This window comes from Leuresthes tenuis, unplaced genomic scaffold, assembly GCF_036924035.1.
Source record: "Leuresthes tenuis unplaced genomic scaffold, fLeuTen1.0.hap1 SCAF_10, whole genome shotgun sequence".
Lineage (NCBI taxonomy): Eukaryota > Metazoa > Chordata > Actinopteri > Atheriniformes > Atherinopsidae > Leuresthes > Leuresthes tenuis.
Genome location: NW_027325364.1, coordinates 1,656,502 through 1,677,939, shown reverse-complemented (window position 1 = coordinate 1,677,939; position 21,438 = coordinate 1,656,502). Strand labels below are relative to the sequence as shown.

Sequence of the window (21,438 nt, the reverse complement as noted above, 5' to 3'; positions counted from 1 at the left end):
AGATATGCTGGTCTTACTGGTTACATATGCTGGTTTTACTGGTTAGATATGCTGGTCTTACTGGTTAGATATGCAGGTTTTACTGGTTAGATATGCTGGTCTTACTGGTTAGATATGCTGGTCTTACTGGTTAGATATGCTGGTCTTACTGGTTACATATGCTGGTTTTACTGGTTAGATATGCTGGTTTTACTGGTTAGATATGCTGGTCTTACTGGTTAGATATGCTGGTCTTACTGGTTAGATATGCTGGTTTTACTGGTTAGATATGCTGGTTTTACTGGTTAGATATGCTGGTCTTACTGGTTAGATATGCTGGTATTTTACTGGTTAGATATGCTGCTCTTACTGGTTAGATATGCTGCTCTTACTGGTTAGATATGCAGGTTGTACTGGTTAGATATGCTGGTCTTACTGGTTAGATATGCTGGTTTTACTGGTTAGATATGCTGGTTTTACTGGTTAGATATGCTGGTATTTTACTGGTTAGATATGCTGCTCTTACTGGTTAGATATGCTGCTCTTACTGGTTAGATATGCTGCTCTTACTGGTTAGATATGCAGGTTGTACTGGTTAGATATGCTGGTCTTACTGGTTAGATATGCAGGTTGTACTGGTTAGATATGCTGGTCTTACTGGTTAGATATGCTGGTTTTACTGGTTAGATATGCTGGTTTTACTGGTTAGATATGCTGGTATTTTACTGGTTAGATATGCTGGTTTTACTGGTTAGATATGCTGGTTTTACTGGTTAGATATGCTGGTCTTACTGGTTAGATATGCTGGTCTTACTGGTTAGATATGCTGGTTTTACTGGTTAGATATGCTGGTCTTACTGGTTAGATATGCTGGTCTTACTGGTTAGATATGCTGGTCTTACTGGTTAGATATGCTGCTCTTGCTGGTGTTTGTTGGCTCTGAGGTCAGTCTGGTTTCCAGCTGGATGTTTGGGATGGGTGGGACTCATACCCGTGCACACACTTCCCTTCCACATCTGAGAAAACAAAAGCAGGTCGAAATTCCCCAGCTGTTACCGTGGTTACCTGAAGGGAATATTCTGGGCGTGTTGACGCAGTAGAATCAGTAAACTCATCATTTCTGTGGACATTCGTGACGACTTTGAGTGTAAAAACCAGAGTTCTGTGAGAAGCTGAAACACACGATTGGGTTTGATTCTGAAAGGGAAAGTCACTCAGCTTTTATCAGTTTTATGGCTCCAATAAAAACTGAACTTGTTTTGAGTCATTTCTTTGTGTTTTTAGAGAAAAAGTTGATTAAAAATTAAGATTAAAAGACTTTAATGTTCTCTCGGGTGACGACTTTGCCGTGACCTTCGAGTATAAGTTGTTATTCACAGCAGATCGCTCTGCTAAAGATGCTAAAGATGCTAAAGATGCTAAAGATGCTGCGTATAAAAGGTCAAATGAGGCGAATCTCTGAATCTGAACAAACACGATCCATCAGAACCTTTATGTGGTTCTGAAATGTCTTTTCCCAAAGATGAAAAAGCCTCAGTTGGACGACCTGTTTGATTAGATTTGTTAAAAGCTTCTGACAGCAGCTCCTGGATCAAAATGAAAATAGATTTTTCTTTATTTAGAAGTTTAATCGGCGTATTTATAACCACTTGAATAATGTTTGTCTTGTATTGGATGCGGATAAAAAAAATCCACTCATATCTATCTGAACCATCAATTTTCTGTGGCTGCAGCTCCTCTTTCCTGTGGTGTCCCACAGGGTTCAGTTCTGGAGCCTTTGTTGTTCCTGTTATATCTTTAAGGACGAATCCTCTCACTGCTATGCAGCTGTATTTATCTTTAAGATGCTTCTCAGCTGCTCAGACTCTGTTAAAAGTTGGATGTCTGACAGCTTTCTCCACCTTAATGAAGAGGAAACAGAGTCTGAGCCCCACAGATCTGAGCTCAGGGAAACTCTGGGTCCTCCTGCTTCTTCCGATAAAGCTTCCATCAGGAACCTTGGGCTAACTTTCCTCTCAGCTTTCACTTTGGATGCTCGTGTCAAATCTCTGCTTCTCTTGTTTTTATCTCTTCAGAAATATTTCCCGGTTCAGTCCCAGTGAGTCCCGCTCTGAGCTGGAAACTCTTCTTCCTGCATTTATTCCACCAGCTCTGGATCATTGGGATTAAAACTCTTTGGAAGGTCTGCAGGTTGCTCAGAACGCTGCTGCGAGGCTTCTAGCTGAGTCCTCTGAGTCCTCTGAGTCCTCTGAGTCCCACCATCAACCCCAGAGTCCACCTTAAGATCCTGGTTTGGACCTTTGGAGCTCTGCAGGAACACATCAGAGCAGCAGGTCCCCGAGGTCATGTGATCAGGGCCTGAGGTCATGTGATCAGGTCCTTGAGGTCGTGTGATCAGGTCCCTGAGGTCGTGTGATCGGGTCCCTGAGGTCATGTGATCAGGTCCCTGAGGTCATGTGATCAGGTCCCTGAGGTCATGTGATCGGGTCCCTGAGGTCATGTGATCGGGTCCCTGAGGTCATGTGATCGGGTCCTTGAGGTCATGTGATCGGGTCCCCGAGGTCATGTGATCAGGTCCTTGAGGTCGTGTGATCAGGTCCCCGAGGTCGTGTGATCGGGTCCCTGAGGTTGTGTGATCAGGTCCCTGAGGTCATGTGATCAGGTCCCTGAGGTCATGTGATCAGGTCCTTGAGGTCATGTGATCGGGTCCCCAAGGTCATGTGATCAGGTCCCTGAGGTCATGTGATCAGGTCCCTGAGGTCATGTGATCAGGTCCCTGAGGTCATGTGATCAGGTCCCTGAGGTCGTGTGATCAGGTCCCCGAGGTCGTGTGATCAGGGCCCTGAGGTCATGTGATCAGGTCCCTGAGGTCATGTGATCGGGTCTGAGGCCTAAAAACTCGTCTTTTTAAATCTTCTTCGGGTTAACTTTGGAGCAGCAGGAATCAGCAGATTATATTTGTCGTTTATCTCTGTTTCTTTATCCCTTTATTAGTCACAAATAAGACCAAAAAGTTTTATCTTTTCAAACTGAATGTTTTGGACTCCTGGAAACCATAAGAGACTCTTATCAAATCAAATAATCTGTGGCTTAATCTGAGAGATGAAAGTAATGATTAAAGAAGAGGAGGATGATGGAGGTCCATCTTTTCTCTGAGTTCTGCCGGTTCCTGCGGGCTGAATTTGGACCGAAGAACTTCTTTTAGCTTCACGGACGCCGTATTCGGAGGCGCTCTGAGCGAATTCTTCTGCCAGGCGTCTCTGCTTCCTCCTGATCCACAGTTTGAGAGTTTCAGCGGAGGAAGGAAGCCGGAGCGTGGAGCGTTTCACCAGCAGCTTCCTGCAGGAGCGCTGAGATCTGAGCACAGGACGGGGGGGGGGGGCGGCGCTTCCTCTGCAGCTGACAGAAGCTCTGAGGTCATTTCCTGTAGAAACCCCCACCCAGCCGGGAGGAAACGGGGGTCCAGCCGGAGAAAGTGGGAGCTTGATGAAGGGTGCGGTCCACCACAAACCCACCAGAGCCTCGCCTCAGGAGTTAATCAGTTCCAGAGCGTCTGATTTCCCGTGATGCGTTGAGCGGTTCTGTGAGTCAGTCCGGTTCAGCATTAACCGGCTAAAAGTTCTTAAATCTGGGAAGAAAATCACCTCAAACATGTTTAATCAAGCAGCAGCAGCAGGACGTGCAGAAGTGGGCCGGCGCCTTTTCTCATGAGTGAAGACGCCTCGGCCCGGTGGATGTGAGTGGGCGGGGCTTAGCAGAGGCAAGGCGAGTTTATTTTATAGAACAATTCAACAACAAGGTGGTTCACAGAGACATTAAAACAGGAGAAATAAAAAGCAGGATTTAAAATTTAAACAAAAAGAAAGAAGTAAGAACAATAGATAAAATCAGGAGTTAAAATATGAAACTCAAGCTTATTCAAAAGCAGCTGAAAATAGATGTTTCTTCAGCCTGGACTTAAATCCTGAGAGTTTCAGCTGATCTGAGGCTTTCTGGGAGTTTGTTCCAGACATGTGGAGCATAGAAGCTGAATGCAGCTTCTCCAGGTCTGGTTCTGACTCTGAGAACTGATAAAGAACCGGATCCAGATGACCTGAGGGGTCTGGGAGGTTCATAGTGGGTCAGGAGGTCACTGATGCATTTTGGACCATTCAGAGCTTTATGGACCAGCATCAGAACCTTAAAGTCTATCCTCTGATGGACCGGCAGCAGAACCTTAAAGTCTATCCTCTGATGGACCGGCAGCAGAACCTTAAAGTCTATCCTCTGATGGACCGGCAGCAGAACTTTAAAGTCTATCCTCTGATGGACCGGCAGCAGAACCTTAAAGTCTATCCTCTGATGGACCGGCATCAGAACTTTAAAGTCTATCCTCTGATGGATCAGCATCAGAACTTTAAAGCCTATCCTCTGATGGACCGGCATCAGAACTTTAAAGTCTATCCTCTGATGGACCGGCATCAGAACCTTAAAGTCTATCCTCTGATGGACCGGCAGCAGAACCTTAAAGTCTATCCTCTGATGGACCGGCAGCAGAACCTTAAAGTCTATCCTCTGATGGACCGGCAGCAGAACCTTAAAGTCTATCCTCTGATGGACCGGCAGCAGAACTTTAAAGTCTATCCTCTGATGGACCGGCATCAGAACTTTAAAGCCTATCCTCTGATGGACCGGCATCAGAACTTTAAAGTCTATCCTCTGATGGACCAGCAGCAGAACCTTAAAGTCTATCCTCTGATGGACCGGCATCAGAACTTTAAAGTCTATCCTCTGATGGACCAGCATCAGAACTTTAAAGTCTATCCTCTGATGGACCAGCAGCAGAACTTTAAAGTCTATCCTCTGATGGACCGGCATCAGAACTTTAAAGCCTATCCTCTGATGGACCGGCATCAGAACTTTAAAGTCTATCCTCTGATGGACCAGCAGCAGAACTTTAAAGTCTATCCTCTGATGGACCAGCAGCAGAACTTTAAAGTCTATCCTCTGATGGACCGGCATCAGAACCTTAAAGTCTATCCTCTGATGGACCAGCAGCAGAACTTTAAAGTCTATCCTCTGATGGACCGGCATCAGAACCTTAAAGTCTATCCTCTGATGGACCGGCAGCCGGTGGAAAGACCTCACAGCTGGACTGATGTGCTCCACTTCTTTGGTCTCAGTAGGACTCCAGCAGCTGAGTTCTGGATGAGCTGCAGGTGTCTGACTGACTTTTTAAAGATGCTTTTAGAATAATCAAACCGACTAAAGATGAATGCATGGACCGGTTTTCAGACGCCCTGATTTCTGCTCCCAGGAACAGAAAGAAGGGATTTTTAGCAGAATATTTCACCTTTAAGGGGGACTTCTTGGTGAAATCAGTGCTCCTGTCACTGATCGGGCTGCAGCTGAGCTCCTCTCTTCCCACCCTCCTCCTTTTCTTCTGAGCCTCGCCCACAGCGTCTGCAGCTCTGACATCATCTGGAGTCTGGCGAGAGACATGACCTCACCGCAGCTTTGGGGAGCAGCTTGTGAAGAGGGAGGGGAGAGGAAAAGGGTTCGGATTCTGTTTTTCTGCACTGAGCTGTGTTCAGAGGCTCCTGATTGGTCCAACTGTCCAAGGAGTGGCGCTGAAGGTTGCTGGTTTGAATCCCCGACCGCTCCAGATGTTTTCCTGCTAGAATCCTTGTTTATAGAACAGGTTGATGGATTCGTACGGAAGGTTAAAGGCTGCAAATTCCCCTCATAGATCAGAGGAAAAACATCCGGATAAAACACGTCCAGCAGGTCCAAAGAGGTTCAGCTCCGAGGAGAGAAAACTGTTTCTGAGTCTTAACTTTGGTGAATAAACTCTTTGTTTCATTAATCTGAGAAACTAAAACAAGTTTTAATTTCATTTTATTTTATTCCACTCGTCCCTTTTTTACCGACATTTAAAGCTTTGAAACAAAGATGGCCGACAAACAAGCTGCTTCTGTGAAGCTTTGAGCTGAAAAAGGTGTTTTTATTGCCGCTGTGAAAACGATTGAAATGAAGTGGAAACCCAACCGGTTCCATTAACTGAGCTCTTCCTGCTCGCCGCCATGTTGGCTGTTTGCGTCCGAGGAGAGCGTTGGCGGCACGTTTAAAGAATAAAGCTTCACTCATTAAACCTGGAATGAATCGATTTATTGTCCAGCCTGATTCTGAGGAGCAGAAATGATTTTAGAGGCTGATGTTTCTGCTTTCCTGAAGTCAGATTCAGGTTCTGTCGGACAAACGAACGCAGTGCGGCGTCCGAAGGAAGCGATGCGGCGTCCGAAGGAAGCGATGCGGCGTCCAAAGGAAGCAATGCGGCGTCCGAAGGAAGCGATGCGGCGTCCAAAGGAAGCGATGCGGCGTCCAAACGAAGCAATGCGGCGTCCGAAGGAAGCGATGCGGCGTCCAAAGGAAGCGACGCGGCGTCCGAACGAAGCAATGCGGCGTCCGAAGGAAGCGATGCGGCGTCCAAACGAAGCGATGCGGCGTCCAAAGGAAGCGATGCGGCGTCCGAAGGAAGCGATGCGGCGTCCGAAGGAAGCGATGCGGCGTCCAAACGAAGCAATGCGGCGTCCGAAGGAAGCGATGCGGCGTCCAAAGGAAGCGACGCGGCGTCCGAACGAAGCAATGCGGCGTCCGAAGGAAGCGATGCGGCGTCCAAACGAAGCGATGCGGCGTCCAAAGGAAGCGATGCGGCGTCCGAAGGAAGCGATGCGGCGTCCGAAGGAAGCGATGCGGCGTCCAAACGAAGCAATGCGGCGTCCGAAGGAAGCGATGCGGCGTCCAAACGAAGCAATGCGGCGTCCGAAGGAAGCGATGCGGCGTCCAAACGAAGCGATGCGGCGTCCGAAGGAAGCGATGCGGCGTCCAAAGGAAGCTTCCTAATGACTCTTTGCCGCTCCTTTCATGACTGTAAAAAGTTCTGATGGCGCCGTTGCATTTGTCTTTAATGGTGGACGTTTCGCAGCAGACGGTACCGGACAGGTGGCGCCGATCAGCTGCTGTTTTACTCGCCACCGACGGGTCACATGATCAGATCTTTACCCTGTTCTGTGCCAGCTGTTCCGGGCTTATCGGGCCTTTCGGACCCGCTCTGTCACACTTCCGGCGCGTTTTTCGGCTCTTTGGCTCCAGTTCTGAAGCAGAATTTCGAGGTTTTCCCGATCAATCGGATTAGGATTGGATCTCTGCTTCTTGGACACGGTTTGGTTCTGTTCATCGCAGTTTAAGGATCTTTGGGTCTGAATCTTCGTCAAAGATTTGAACCAAAACATCTTCTCTTGTTGAATCTTTTTCCCACACGGATTCACGTCGCTGATGCGCCATTTTATTTCAGCTTGGAACATCTTGAACACGAAGACGCCTTCATTCAGGGAGGATTCGGGTAAAACGGGTCGGTTCGGCCCGGTTTATTCACCGAGGTTAAACTTTTTCAGTGGCTGACACACGGGGATAAAAAGAGAAAGTCGTCGGATCTGAGTGACGAGTGAAAGCATCTGAGTCGGACCTCAGCTCTGGTTCTGAGTCGGTTCTGAACGTACTGAACAGAGGTCTCCAGGAGTCGCTCCACACAGGAACTGGTGCATGTTGGTGAGCGTCTGTCAGCATTAAAACCCTTAAATTCAGCTCAGAAGGAAAGAGTTTGGCATCACTTTGTGATGTAAAAGTTTTGTTCTGATCTTTCATCTTTTATCTCTGAAATAGAACTTCTGCCCAGACTGAACAACTGCAGCGGCTCACTTTCAGGAAACAATGAGGGACAGAAACCGGCCGGCTGTGTCTGCCGGTTCTGAGACCGTCCAACAGAGTCCGAAGGGCTCGGTGCTTCCAGCCGACAGCCGGGCTGAACATGACTCAGCCCTAAGCACCCCCCCCCCCCCCCCCCCCCCCCCCATCCTGCTGAGGGTGGAGAAAACAAACACGCCTCAGAGGGGAATTCTGCTGGCTCTAAAGGAAAACTCCACCTAAAACTCCACCTCTGAGTCCACACCTTCAGTCAGGATGTCCTGGAACAAAGGAACAATCCCATGTTTTATGGACTAATTAATTTCTGGTTCTGAGAAAACAAATAGTTCCAAATCGTCTGGACCCCCCCCCCCGAGCTCTTCTTCTACTGTTTTATGGCGGCCCTCCGGTGCAGAGGCACAAATATACAGAAACCAGAGTAATAAAACATGGAAACTGCAGGGTTTTGACTGTTTTACAGCTGAAACGGGTCAGCAGCCTTACTGTGGAGCTGTTTCCTTTCCTTCCTTCTGGCCCGTTCCTCCGGACAGAACCGGGGGAACTGCGGGGTTTTGACTGTTTTACAGCTGAAACGGGTCAGTGTGGAGACGTTTTGGGTTTCCTTTCCTTCCTTCTGGCCCGTTCCTCCGGACAGAACCGGGGGAACTGCGGGGTTTTGGAGGTGTGTTTGGGCTCATCTTCTATTCCAGGCTGTATTTCCACATCGTCTTCTTTTCCCATGATGCCATCTGTTCTGTGAGGTGCACCAGCCCCACAGCGTGGTTCTGAGGCCTGCAGCTTCCTCCTTTGTCCTCATCGGGTCCAGTTTCAGGACACGTCTCCAGACATTAAGCTCTGAGTTCTGCCGTTTCGCTGTGAATAATCGGACATCTTCACAGGCTCTCTGCTGTTCTGGGGCTGATTTGCACCTTTCAGTCCGTCTCCATCTTAAGATGGTGGTGATACCTGCGTTTGAACCTGGAACCTTGGACCTAAGAATGAACCAGACTTGACGTCTTGGTCGATTTCTCCTGATTTTCCCACAGAAAGAGGCTCCGTGTTGGAGGTGTGCCGCCAGTTAACTCGGATGCTGTTAATCATCCAATCAGATGCTTCTAAATCTCATGAAAAGTAGATGAACTGCAGGTTATTTTGTGTGGTTCTGTAGGACCCGGTCAGTTTTAAGATGTTCTGAAAGTCTTCACACAGCTGCCTCAGAGCTCATATTTTTGGAGCAACCCGAGCAGAAAGCTGCAGCTTTGACGTTTTCTCACAGATCGTCAGGTGTTCAGGAAGCGGTTCACACCTCCAGCTGAGAGTCTGAGCTGAGAAAACAGAAGCTTCTGCTCAGCAGAGGCGACACCGGACAGGAAAACGGTCACTTCCTGTCCACCGGAGAGGAGAAAGCGAGGAGGTGCTGGACAGGAAGTGTCTCCTCTTCAAAGAGCAGCGCCATTAATGAGCAGGAAGACTCTCTGATTGGATAGCGGATGCACTTAGCCCCGCCCACATCCTTAAGACCCGAGAAGAGGAAACGCTGCAGGAGAAGTGGACGGATGGAGCTCTGACAGGATCTCTGAGAAACCCTCCATATGTACGGAGTCACCGGAGCGCCACAAAAAGGAAAAAAAACTTCGGTAAAATAAAAATAAAACAAAAAAACTTCCGTAAAATAAAAAATAAATAAAAAACTTCCGTAAAATAAAAAGAAAACAAAAAAACTTCGGTAAAATAAAAAGAAAACAAAAAACTTCCGTAAAATAAAAAGAAAACAAAAAAACTTTCGTAAAATAAAAAGAAAACAAAAAAACTTCCGTAAACTAAAAAGAAAACAAAAAAACTTCTGTAAAATAAAAACAAAACAAAAAAACTTCCGTAAAATAAAAACAAAACTTAAAGTTAAATGAACAAATCCTTAAATGTGGAAGAATAATCATCTATGTGACATTTATTTAGATTATTTTGCACATTAGCTCATTGATTCGTGTTTTTCTGAATGATTTTAAAGGGATTTAAGCGTTTCTTCACAGAGTTTCAACTCTTCTTTGCTCTTCTTCTCTGTCTTTAGGGCTGCAGCAAACCGTTATTTATTCTGATTATTCCCCCGATGAATGGCGTGCGCAGATAAATGCTTAACGTGTGTTTTCAGGACGGTCACCCCGACAGGCTGCAGAGTGGGCTGGAGGTGGGAGGACGACTCTTCCTGCTGGACCTGGAGAAGAACCAGTGAGTCTGACCGTCCCCTGAACGCACCACGGGTGCAGCCTTCATGCAGATGGTGCTGATCCGGTGAAACTCTCACAGGATGTGCCTGATAACCTGTGTGTGTGTTCTGTCTGCAGCGACCTGCTGCCCAAACCGCCCAGCATCTTCTACTACCTCCCCAACGGCACCGGAGTGTCTGTGACCGCCGACCCTGTGGTGAGTCAGTGAACGCACCGCAGCCTGTCTGTCTGTTGTGTCTTCCAGCTGTGACAGATGCTGTGTTCCTGTCCTCTGCAGACTCACTGTTATTACCACGGCAGCGTCCGAGGATTCCCGCAGTCCAGAGCGGCTCTGAGCACCTGCTCCGGACTCCGGTCAGTAAACCGCTGACCCCTGACCCCTGACCCTGGGTCTCCTTCAGGTCACAGAATCTGTCGCTCGTTATTTACTGATTTTCGGGGCTTTTTTCTTCTCTCATTCGCTGCTTATCGGAGACACTGAAGATGTTTTATGTTCCTGAAATTTAAGTATTTGTAGCTCAGAAAAGGCATATTTTAGGCAGATTAAACACAAGATGTTTTATCCAGTTTTACATCCCATAAAGTCAGTGAACCTTTTCCCACTTTGTTTCCTTCTGCCAACACTTAAAGAAAAATGTGGAAAAATAAATAGATGATTAATTAATTGTATTCTGGAGAAAGGTTTTCCTATTTCTTTACAAAAAGTTTGAACTCAACATGTTTCCTGTTCAGCTTCGTTTCATCTGATAACAAACATCATTTCTACACCTCAGACCTGCAGCATCCCATAAAGTCAGTGAACCTTTTCCCACTTTGTTTCCTTCTGCCAACACTTAAAGCCGTTCTGACTCTGAGGAAACCAGGTGATGCAGAGTTCCAGCTGTTATTTTGTCCCATTCCTCCTTAAACAGGTCTTAAGGTGTGCAGCAGGGCGGGGGGGTGGTTGTTTCTCTGCTGGGGACAGGTCAGGACTGCAGGCAGCCAGTCCAGCACCCGTACCTCTTCTTCTCAGCCAGGCCTTTGGAATGTGGCAGAATGTGGTTTTCCATGGTCTGCTTGAACAATGCTGGGACGTCCCAGGAAAAGATGTGGCCTTGAAGGCAGCATATGTTGCTGTAAAATCTCAGTGAGCTTTTCTGCATTAATGCTGCCGTCACAGAAGTGGAAATGAGCTTTGCCCCCTGATCCAACCCCATACCATCACAGAGCCTGGCTGCAGGGACTGGCTGCTGACAGCAGGCTGGATGCTGCTTTTGCTCTTTGCTCCATTTCTTCCACCAAAGATGTGGAATACTGATGGGTCTGACCACAGCACACGTTTCCACCGTGTGACGGTCCATCCCAGACGCCTCCGAGCCCAGAGAAGTGGACGAGGTTAGCATCAGGCCCAGAGAAGGTCCACCCTCCAACAGCAAGAGCCCCAGTGAGATGCTTCTGTGCCTTTAAAAAACTTCCCACAAAGGCCTCCTGACCCCTGAGTAAATGCAGATTTTATCTCCTGCACGGAGCCAAAGTCCAAAGAACAGCAAACAGAACCAGGCTGGACATGGACAGCAAAGGAGTTTCTCAGTCTGTGATTGTTTGAGCCTGATGAAGACAAACTTTTATATTTATACAGGTTCAAAGTCTAAAATGAAGAGAAAACATCCTGGAAATTCTGCTTTCCTGATGTTTCGGAGCCACAAATATCTGCTGACAGCTGTGGAACTTCCCAGATTCAGTGTTCAGAGAAGAAGAAACCTGCAGAAACCCGAGTCCAGCTTTGCAGTTTCAGGTCTTTGTGTTTCTGGGGCAAAACTGATCGGATTTAACCGGACTGGCCTCCCGCCTTCGGAGGATTAGTGGATTTATTTATCGGCCCACGTGAAGAGAACGGGTCCAGTTTGAGGTTTTTAGACCCAAACAGAAAAGACTCTGTGCAGAGATTACAGATTCAGACCAATCAGGGAACCGTTTCAACACCTGAAACCGAGAAAATTAAACCGCTGAATATTTAGTTTCCATGAAGAAACGTCCGATCAGAGTCTGGAGATGCAGCGATTTCACTTCTTTAAAGACAGAAATCAACAGAAACGTCCTGTTTTAATGCAGATCAGCAGGGTTAAGACCCGGGCCGCTCCAGAACCCTCCTTTTCTTTCTTTACTGGACTCATTTTACCCTGACATCTACGCCCCGCGGCTCACAGTTCAAAGGTCACAAAGAGCCGCAGATGGAAAACAAAATCAAGGAAAAACAACTGGAAACAAATCAATACAAAATGTAACAAATCAATAAATCAAGTAAAAGGTCGCCGGTAAAAGCATTTTAAGAAGAAACCATTAATGTTTTAAACTGGATCTCAGGCTCATATTTTACTGAAAGGTCAGATAAATCAGAAGGTTAAAGGTCACAAAGAGTTTAAAGCTCTTAAAATCTGTTCGGTGGCGGCTGATTGATGAATTATTGGTTGGGAATAAGTAAAAGATGCTGTTGGACCGGTCAAAGCCAGCATAACGGTGTCTGTGGTCGCTGAAAGAGGGAGAATCGGCTTCCTGTCGAACCAAAGGTCAGCTGACCTCAGTTCAACTGAAATGAGTTCATCTGTGAGATCCGTGGACGATGAAAAGAAACGTCGTGAGAAAACTTTTATTCTTCTGCCAAACAGTCTCAGCAGGAAACTCGTGTTTAAAGACGCGTCTGTTTCCAGGTAGATTTGGATGATGTTACTCTAAATAACATGAAAGAGCAGAGAGTTTTATCCCGGTCCATGTCGCTTTAATACATGATGAAACAGCTCCTTTCTAATCCCAGAGTGTCCTCCAGGCCTGTGGGGGGCGCTGTCTGACCTTGCCGGGGCCGCAGGCGGTGCCCTGGGCCACGGTGACGGGGTCGGACACGTCGTCGTCCAGGTGGAAGAAGGTCCCCCTGCAGACCAGGTCGCTGTATTTGGATGACACAGGTCTGTGTTCTGCTCCAGGCCACGTTCACCCTGACGGTCTTCATGCTCCAGGCTGATTTTTTTGCCTGGTTCATGTTCTAATTTAGATGCCATCAGACTCCAGTATGAACGGTCCACGGCCCTGAAGTGGCGCCACTCGCGGCGTTTACGAAGTGAATATAAATATAATCAGAGCCGACAAAGTTCTGAGGATTTAAGCCAAGTCCAAAACATCTCACCGCGTCCCGCCTCCTCCGGCGCAGATTTGTGGCGTCCGTCTCACTTTAAAGACGTAAAAGTCCGATGAAATGAGATGTGACCGTTCAGGCTGAGATTTAGGACCACATGTGGAAGTGCCTGAGTCTGATTGGTGCAACCACTGCACCTGACCTGGTGATGCAGTTACCATGGAAACCCATTCCATGAAGCTCTCTACGCACTGTTCTTGAGATAATCTGAAGCCACATGAAGGTTGGAGGTCTTCAGCGATCGACTCTGCAGAAAGTCGGCGACCTCTGACCCCGCTCTGTCATCTTACCTGGCCGACCACTTCCTGGCTGAGCTGCTGTCGTTCCCAATCGCTTCCACTCTGTTATAATCCCACTGACAGCTGACTGGGGAACATTTAGTAACGAGGAAATCTATCACGGTACCACCTGGGATCCACTGAGCTCCTGAGAGCGACCCGTTCTTTCACAGATCTACATGCCGAGGTGCTTGGATTCACACACCTGTGGCCGTGGAAGTGACTGGAACACCTGGATTTAGTTATTTGGATGGTATTGGATTTAGTTATAGGGCTGGATAGTGTAGGGGTACGATTTCCATCTTTCGTGCAGGTAACCTGAGTTCAAATCCCCTGCATGAAGGGTACTACCTCCTGTAGGGGTCCTTAGGCAAGGCTCCCTTACCCTGTCTGCCTACCTGTAAGCTTTGGATAAAAGCGTCTGCTAAATACATAAACATAAACATCTGGGTGATGCCACAATCCAAAAATGAAAAGTATTCAGATCAAACAGTACATTTGCATCAGTAATGAGAGAAAATGACTTTGTCTCCTCCTGCAGCGGCATCATCGCTCTGAACTCCACCCTGAGCTTCGAGCTGCAGCCGCAGGGCGACGAGCAGCATCAGCACCAGCGGCAGCAGGGGGAGGAGCAGTGGGCCGGAGGTGGGGGGAGTGGAGGCAGCGGCGCAGAAGGAGGCGACGAGGAAGGAGTCCACCTGCTGTTCTCCACCAGTCCTCTGGAGGGCGACGGCGCAGGAGGCTGTGGGGTGAAGCACGGCGCCGCTCCTCCCATCTCCAGCTCCACACGCAGGGTGAGACGGACATGAATAAAGTTTAAATTAAAAAGGGTTTTATTAACAACTTACCTTCAGGATTAATAAAGTATTATTGAACTGAACTGATTGATCAGAACTATTAACCTCTGGATTAAAAGAGGGAAATGATCACACATGGGGGAGGTTTTCTGTAGGTGTTTTAAAAGTCTTTAAAAAAGTCTCAAAATTAGGTTCATACGGTCTGAGATGAACAATAAGACATTCTGGCTCAGACTCTTAAGATCTTAAGCTCAGTCCACCTCTGTTTAGCCTCCATTATTCACTCAGTTATGCTCGATATCAGTCATTCCCGCTTTACAGGATAATCCGCTACAGTTTCCCATCGTGGAAGCTGCTGTTAAACAGACAACTGGATCCAGGTCTGGATCAGCCTCCGTTAAAAAGGAACCAGCAAGTAAAGGGGAGACTTTGGTCGAGATTTCTTTTATTTTGAAAGAACTTTGAGTTAGAAGAATGAAACTGAACTGATATAAAATATATAGGAAACTCCAGGAGTTCATCACATTGATATATGTGAGTTTTATTTGATAACTTTTGTTTTAAGTTGCATCTTTTTGTATGTTTGGTTTTGAAAATAAGTCGGACTGAGAGCAAACAATCCTGAATGATCTAATGTGTCAGGAGGTAAGACCCGGATGTCCAAACTGTCACAGCATGCTGCAATCAGAGCTAAAGGAGAAAATGTGTGGATGAAAATGCTGCTGCTCGGCCTGTCTGACCTTTGACCTCTTCTGTCTGCAGACGAAGAGGGACATCCTGTCTGAGACCAAATACATCGAGCTGGTGCTGGTGGCTGATCACCAGGAGGTCAGCGTGTGTTTCTTTTTCAAAGAAAAGCAGCTAAATCAGACATTATTTATTTGTTATTGAACAAACGCCGGTGCCTCCATGACCCATGTTACCGGTTACAGTTTCTGGTTTGAAACATCATGTTTGCTCAGAGATCCTTCCACTTCCAGATCAACACAGACTCAGCTGTTTGAAGTCTCTGGATCATTACATCACAGCAACACATGGAATATAAACCCACATTTAACCCTTTCAGAATTCCAAATTAGGACTGAAACAACTTATCGAGTAACTCGATTACTAAAACTCCTCGATGCAAATGATCTGCTTCGATGCTTCGTTTAACTCCCAGCAACATGTTCTGCTCAGCAGTCGCCCTGTTTCACACGGACTGTTGTTACTGTACGTTTGTAGCAGCTCGGTTTAAAGGAGAAAACAACGGAGTAAAATCAGAGAAAAAAAGGGAAAATGTCTAAAGTTTGGGAGCATTTCAACGAAAAGAAAAGAAAATACTGAACATTGTAAAAGCCAGTTAGCTTAGCACGATAGCACAACGTCGATGCTACAGCATCTCAGCAGAAAGCAGCCAGTTCACATATCGAGTCCACTGAGCGGAACAAACACAAGGGAACATTTCACGTTAGCATTTTAATGGAAATCAGTCAGCTTGTTAGCTGAGAGGGAAGCTAGCACAGAAAAGAAGGAAGCTAGCGGAGAACAGAAGGAAGCTAGCAGAGAATCCAAGGAAACTATCGGAGAACAGAAGAAAGCTAGCAGAAAACAGAAGGAAGCTAGCGGAGAGCAGAAGGAAGCTAGAGGAGAGCAGAAGGAAGCTAGCGGAGGACAGAAGGAAGCTAGGAGAGAACAGAACGAAGCTAGCAGAGAACAGAAGAAAGCTAGCGGAGAACAGAAGGAAGCTAGCGGAGAACAGAAGGAAGCTAGCAGAAAACAGAAGGAAGTTAGCGGAGAGCAGAAGGAAGCTAGCAGAGAACAGATGGAAGCCAGCGGAGAACAGAAGGAAGCTAGCTGAGAACAGAAGGAAGCTAGCAGAGAACAGAAGGAAGCGAGCAAAGAACAAAGGAAGCTAGCAGAGAACAGAAGGAAGCTAGCAGAGAACAGAAGGAAGTTAGAAAAGAACAGAAGGAAGCTAGCAGAAAACAGAAGGAAGTTAGCGGAGAGCAGAAGGAAGCTAGAGGAGAGCAGAAGGAAGCTAGCGGAGGACAGAAGGAAGTTAGAAAAGAACAGAAGGAAGCTAGCTGAGAACAGAAGGAAGCTAGCAGAGAACAGAAGGAAGTGAGCAAAGAACAGAAGGAAGCTAGCAGAGAACAGAAGGAAGCTAGCAGAGAACAGAAGGAAGCTAGCGGAGAACAGAAGGAAGTTAGAAAAGAACAGAAGGAAGCTAGCAGAAAACAGAAGGAAGTTAGCGGAGAGCAGAAGGAAGCTAGCGGAGGACAGAAGGAAGTTAGAAAAGAACAGAAGGAAGCTAGCAGAGAACAGAAGGAAGTTAGCGGAGAGCAGAAGGAAGCTAGCGGAGGACAGAAGGAAGTTAGAAAAGAACAGAAGGAAGCTGAAGCTTGAGCTGGGTGTTAGAGACACTTTTCTGTCCCGTATTTCTTCCAAAACGCAACTAACTTGTGACACATTTAACCAAACGTGAACTATCCACTCCTGTGTTACAAAAGGAACCAGGTTTAAATGGTGTATCCTGATCATTCTCATGAACGAATGTATCGTCCAACACAGAAATCATCTTTGATTTAAGTATTTTACAAGGATTCAAACCAGAGCAGCAAGCCGGCCTAATTCCCCAACAGACCAGTAGAAATAAATCAAACTTCTTTCTTTCCTCCATGTTTTTTCGACACAAGATGGCGGCGTTTGTTAGTGTCACACAACAGGTTGTAACCACACATCCTGTCTGCCCCTCACAGTTCCTGAATTACCAGAAGAACAATAAGACCATCATCTACCGCATGCTGGACGTGGCCAACCAGGTGGACTGGGTGAGGCCTCGGACTTCCTGTCGCTGTCTGTCTCTGTCTTCCTGCTGTGGCAGTAGCACCGACCCGCCTCCTCTTCCTGTTTCAGTTCTACCGTCCTCTGAATGTCCGGGTGGCGCTGACCGGTCTGGAGATCTGGAGCGACCGCGATAAGATCCAAGTGGAGAAGAGTCCCATCGACACCCTCAACAACTTCCTGGAGTGGAGAACCAGAGACCTGCTGCCGCGCCTTCGCCATGACAACGCCCAGCTCGTCATGTGAGCTGTTACGAGCATTAAAGCCTTCTGATTGGCCGGCCTGATTCGGATCGTCACCGATTTGTTTTCGCTCCACAGGGGCGAGTCTTTTGATGGCACCACAGTGGGAATGGCGTCTCAGTCGTCCATGTGCTCCAGAGACAGATCGGGCGGCGTCAACGTGGTGAGTCAGCGTGAGTCAGTGTGACAGAGCCGCCTGCCGACCAATCAGAGGCCATCTGAACCCTCTGACTAACTTCATTTGTGGGCAGAGAGGCTTCTGGGTAATGAAGTTTAAACAGTTTTAGGTGCAGCTTTTAGATCCGCCAACAGGAAGTTTTTGCACCTGAAAGCAAACCCTGTGTTGTGTCTGTGTTCACATTTATGTGTGTTTGCGTCCTGGTTTCTGGTCTGAACATGTTCATTTGTGTCATGTTTACCAACCTGGATGGTACCTCGTACAAGCCTCTGTGGTGTGGCTCTGCAGCTTTTTAAACCCCGCCCCCTCTTCTCTGTCAGGACCACCTGGTCAGCATTCTGGGCGCTAGCTTCCGCTAGCTTCCTTCTGTTCTCCGCTAGCTTCCTTCTGTTCTTCGCTAGCTTCCTTCTGTTCTCCGCTAGCTTCCTTCTGTTCTCCGCTAGCTTCCTTCTGTTCTCCGCTAGCTTCCGTCTGTTCTCTGCTAGCTTCCTTCTGTTCTCCGCTAGCTTCCGTCTGTTCTCTGCTAGCTTCCGTCTGTTCTCTGCTAGCTTCCTTCTGTTCTCCGCTAGCTTCCTTCTGTTCTCCGCTAGCTTCCTTCTGTTCTCCGCTAGCTTCCTTCTGTTCTCCGCTAGCTTCCTTCTGTTCTCCGCTAGCTTCCTTCTGTTCTCCGCTAGCTTCCGTCTGTTCTCTGCTAGCTTCCGTCTGTTCTCTGCTAGCTTCCTTCTGTTCTCCGCTAGCTTCCTTCTGTTCTCCGCTAGCTTCCTTCTGTTCTCCGCTAGCTTCCGTCTGTTCTCTGCTAGCTTCCGTCTGTTCTCTGCTAGCTTCCTTCTGTTCTCCTCTAGCTTCCTTCTGTTCCCCGCTAACTTCCTTCTGTTCTCCGCTAGCTTCCTTCTGTTCTCCGCTAGCTTCCTTCTGTTCTCCGCTAGCTTCCGTCTGTTCTCTGCTAGCTTCCTTCTGTTCTCCGCTAGCTTCCTTCTGTTCTCCGCTAGCTTCCGTCTGTTCTCTGCTAGCTTCCTTCTGTTCTCCGCTAGCTTCCTTCTGTTCTCCGCTAGCTTCCTTCTGTTCTCCGCTAGCTTCCTTCTGTTCTCCGCTAGCTTCCTTCTGTTCTCCGCTAGCTTCCTTCTGTTCTCCGCTAGCTTCCGTCTGTTCTCTGCTAGCTTCCGTCTGTTCTCTGCTAGCTTCCTTCTGTTCTCCTCTAGCTTCCTTCTGGTCTCCGCTAGCTTCCTTCTGTTCTCTGCTAGCTTCCTTCTGTTCTCCGCTAGCTTCCTTCTGTTCTTTGCTAACTTCCTTCTGTTCTCCGCTAGCTTCCATCTGTTCTCCGCTAGCTTCCTTCTGGTCTCTTCTAGCTTCCTTCTGGTACCTCGTACAAGCCTCTGTGGTGTGGCTCTGCAGCTTTTTAAACCCCGCCCCCTCTCCTCTCTCAGGACCACCTGGTCAGCGTTCTGGGCGTGGCCTCGACCATCGCTCACGAGCTCGGTCACAACCTTGGGATGAGACACGACACCGCCGACCGCCGCTGCTCCTGCCAGAACGAGCCGCGCCTCGGAGGATGCATCATGGAGCCGTCAACCGGGTCAGTACCACAGTGTTTGACCCACTCTGGCGTGTTGTTTATCACAAATTTATCACAAATTTAACCTCTTGGAGAGCGTTTGGCGTCTCCGGTTCCTCCAGATGCTGTGAAACTGATTGATTAGTTTGCATCTTCATTCTGAACAGTGTGTCCATAAAAGCCAGTTAGCTTAGCACGATAGCACGACATCAATGCTACAGCAGAAGAACCTGAGCAGGAGCTGAAATGGCTCACCTGTGACCTCTGACCCCAGGTTCATGCCCGGCCAGCAGTTCAGCAGCTGCAGCGCCGCTGATCTGTCCGTCAGCCTTCTGCACGGCGGCGGCATGTGTCTGTTCAACGTGCCGCAGCCGGACCACCTGCTGGGAGGACCTCGCTGCGGAAACCTGTACGTGGAGAAAGGAGAGCAGTGTGACTGCGGCCTGCTGGAGGTACTCACCTGCACACCTTCACCTGCCTGTTCACCTGTGCGGGGTCACGGGTTCTTTAGGGTTAGCGACTCAGAGCGGGCCACAGCTTGGACTGAGATTAATTCTCTCAGTGATGGAAGCCGTTGGGTGGAAAAGGGGAAGCTTTGAAGTTTTATGTTGTTGACGTGTTGCTGTGCTCTGATTGGTCAGGAGTGTGAGGACCCCTGCTGTAACGCCTCCACGTGTCAGCTGGTACCCGGAGCTCAGTGTGCGTCCGACGGTATCTGCTGCCAGGACTGTAAGGTCAGACAGACAAAAAGCCCCGAATCGAACCCCAACCTCTCAGTCGGCGTCTGACTTTAACCGTCCTCTTCCTTCAGCTTCGGGCGGCGGGTTCGGTCTGCCGTGAGCCGCTCGGAGAGTGCGACCTGCCCGAGTTCTGCACGGGTTCTTCTGCCTACTGCCCCCCCAACGTCTTCCTGCAGAACGGGGAGCCCTGCCAGGACGCCACGTCCTACTGCTACGGCGGCGTCTGCGCCATCATGGACACCCAGTGCCAGATGCTGTGGGGACCCAGTAAGAAAATGAGGGTTTTATCGTCTTTAATACTGATCTCAGACCTGCTGAGACCAACACCAATGAGTTTATTTGGATCCTAAACCAGTTTTTACCGTGCTAAAAGTGGGTTACATGGAGACTAAACCGGTTTACAGTCTGGGCTCAAACCAATTTAGACTAAAGTTAGACCAGTTTGAATCGGATTTAAGGGCGTTTTACTGAACAGACACCAGTTTGAATTCATTTCTCACCCGTTCATGCTGGTTTCCATCTTTGTCTTCAGACGCCACCAGCGCTCCAGCTGTGTGTTTCTCATCAGTCAACAAGCAGGGGAACAAATATGGAAACTGCGGTCAGCTGACCAACGGCTCCTACGTCGCCTGTGGAAGCTCGTAAGTGTCGGGCTCCACTGAGCGCGCTCAGAACTACGAGTCCCATGATGCCTCAGTGTGGAAACAGGCCTCAGTCTCTGACGTCACTTCCTGTCACGTTTCTTGCAGGGACGTCCACTGTGGAAGGATCCAGTGTCAGGGGGGCAGGGAGCGCCCCCTGCTGGGCAGCAACGCGCAGATCCTCACCACCACCGTCCGCTTCAACGACAGCGACCTGGTCTGCAGGGGGACCTTCTTCCACCTGGACGACGACGTGTCCGACCCCGCCACCGTGGCCCAGGGCACCGCCTGCGGCCCCGGCAAGGTCAGACAGCGCCCCCCACAGGCCTGGAGGACACTCTGGGTTTAGAAAGGAGCTGTTTCATCATGTATTAAAGCGACATGTACCGGGATAAAACTCTCTGCTCTTTCATGTTATTTAGAGTAAATATAAGAATTAGTGGAAGTCGGTATTAAATTGATTATATTTGATGATATTTATGTATTTAATCCAAGTTAATCCAACCTTAACTCAAGCAAAAACAGCTTAAAGGCTAACGGAGGACAGAACTGAAGTTTTTATTTGCTGCTCAGCTTGGAAACTGAACTTAACTTGGTAAATAAAAGATGAATAACAGAACAAACACAGGAACAGAACTACAGAGAAGACTGGTGATGAAGTAACGGCGAGGATCTGAGCGTAATGTGGAGCTGAGGCCCGAACAGGAAGGAGAAATAAACTAAAAGCTAAACAAGAGACTGAAAAGAAACCAGATTATGAGGATCAATAAGAAGTAGAAAAACTATCAGAAAAATAACATTTTGTGTCCAGATGGGAGTCGGTTTGACTCCTATCGCGACCTTTGACCCTAAATCACAAACGTTCTGTTCAACGGCTCGATTAACGAGACATTTAGTGTATTTAAGGGCGAGTCCCTGAAGCACGATGCTGATTTATTCTGCCTCAGAAGTAGTTTCCTCTCAGCTCCTGATGTTTCTGTCGTATTTGGAGCAGTGTGAGCTGGTAGATTTAAGGGGATAAAAAGTAACACGTTTGTTTATGATTGTTTTTTTTTTTTTTGTTTTATGATATTATTTTAAGTTAATTTAAAT

At 47.9% G+C, this 21,438-nt stretch overlaps 1 protein-coding gene across 18 annotated transcripts in view; it reads left to right on the top strand.

The window, feature by feature from the left end:
* Window positions 1-21,438, top strand: part of adam15 (ADAM metallopeptidase domain 15) — a 39,548-nt gene that overhangs the window by 6,641 nt on the left and 11,469 nt on the right. For 17 of the 18 annotated variants that reach the window (XM_072393482.1, XM_072393492.1, XM_072393491.1 and 14 more), the window contains exons 3-16: window positions 9,851-9,927; window positions 10,044-10,122; window positions 10,204-10,280; window positions 13,912-14,164; window positions 14,930-14,995; window positions 16,909-16,980; window positions 17,066-17,235; window positions 17,314-17,398; window positions 18,838-18,986; window positions 19,240-19,417; window positions 19,607-19,699; window positions 19,777-19,972; window positions 20,238-20,346; window positions 20,455-20,650. In XM_072393482.1, coding sequence (XP_072249583.1) covers window positions 9,851-9,927; window positions 10,044-10,122; window positions 10,204-10,280; window positions 13,912-14,164; window positions 14,930-14,995; window positions 16,909-16,980; window positions 17,066-17,235; window positions 17,314-17,398; window positions 18,838-18,986; window positions 19,240-19,417; window positions 19,607-19,699; window positions 19,777-19,972; window positions 20,238-20,346; window positions 20,455-20,650 — 1,800 coding nt within the window. Of the gene's footprint in view, window positions 1-9,850; window positions 9,928-10,043; window positions 10,123-10,203; window positions 10,281-11,159; window positions 12,614-13,911; window positions 14,165-14,929; window positions 14,996-16,908; window positions 16,981-17,065; window positions 17,236-17,313; window positions 17,399-18,837; window positions 18,987-19,239; window positions 19,418-19,606; window positions 19,700-19,776; window positions 19,973-20,237; window positions 20,347-20,454; window positions 20,651-21,438 lie in introns of those variants that run through there. The other variant, XM_072393495.1, reaches the window with a different exon arrangement.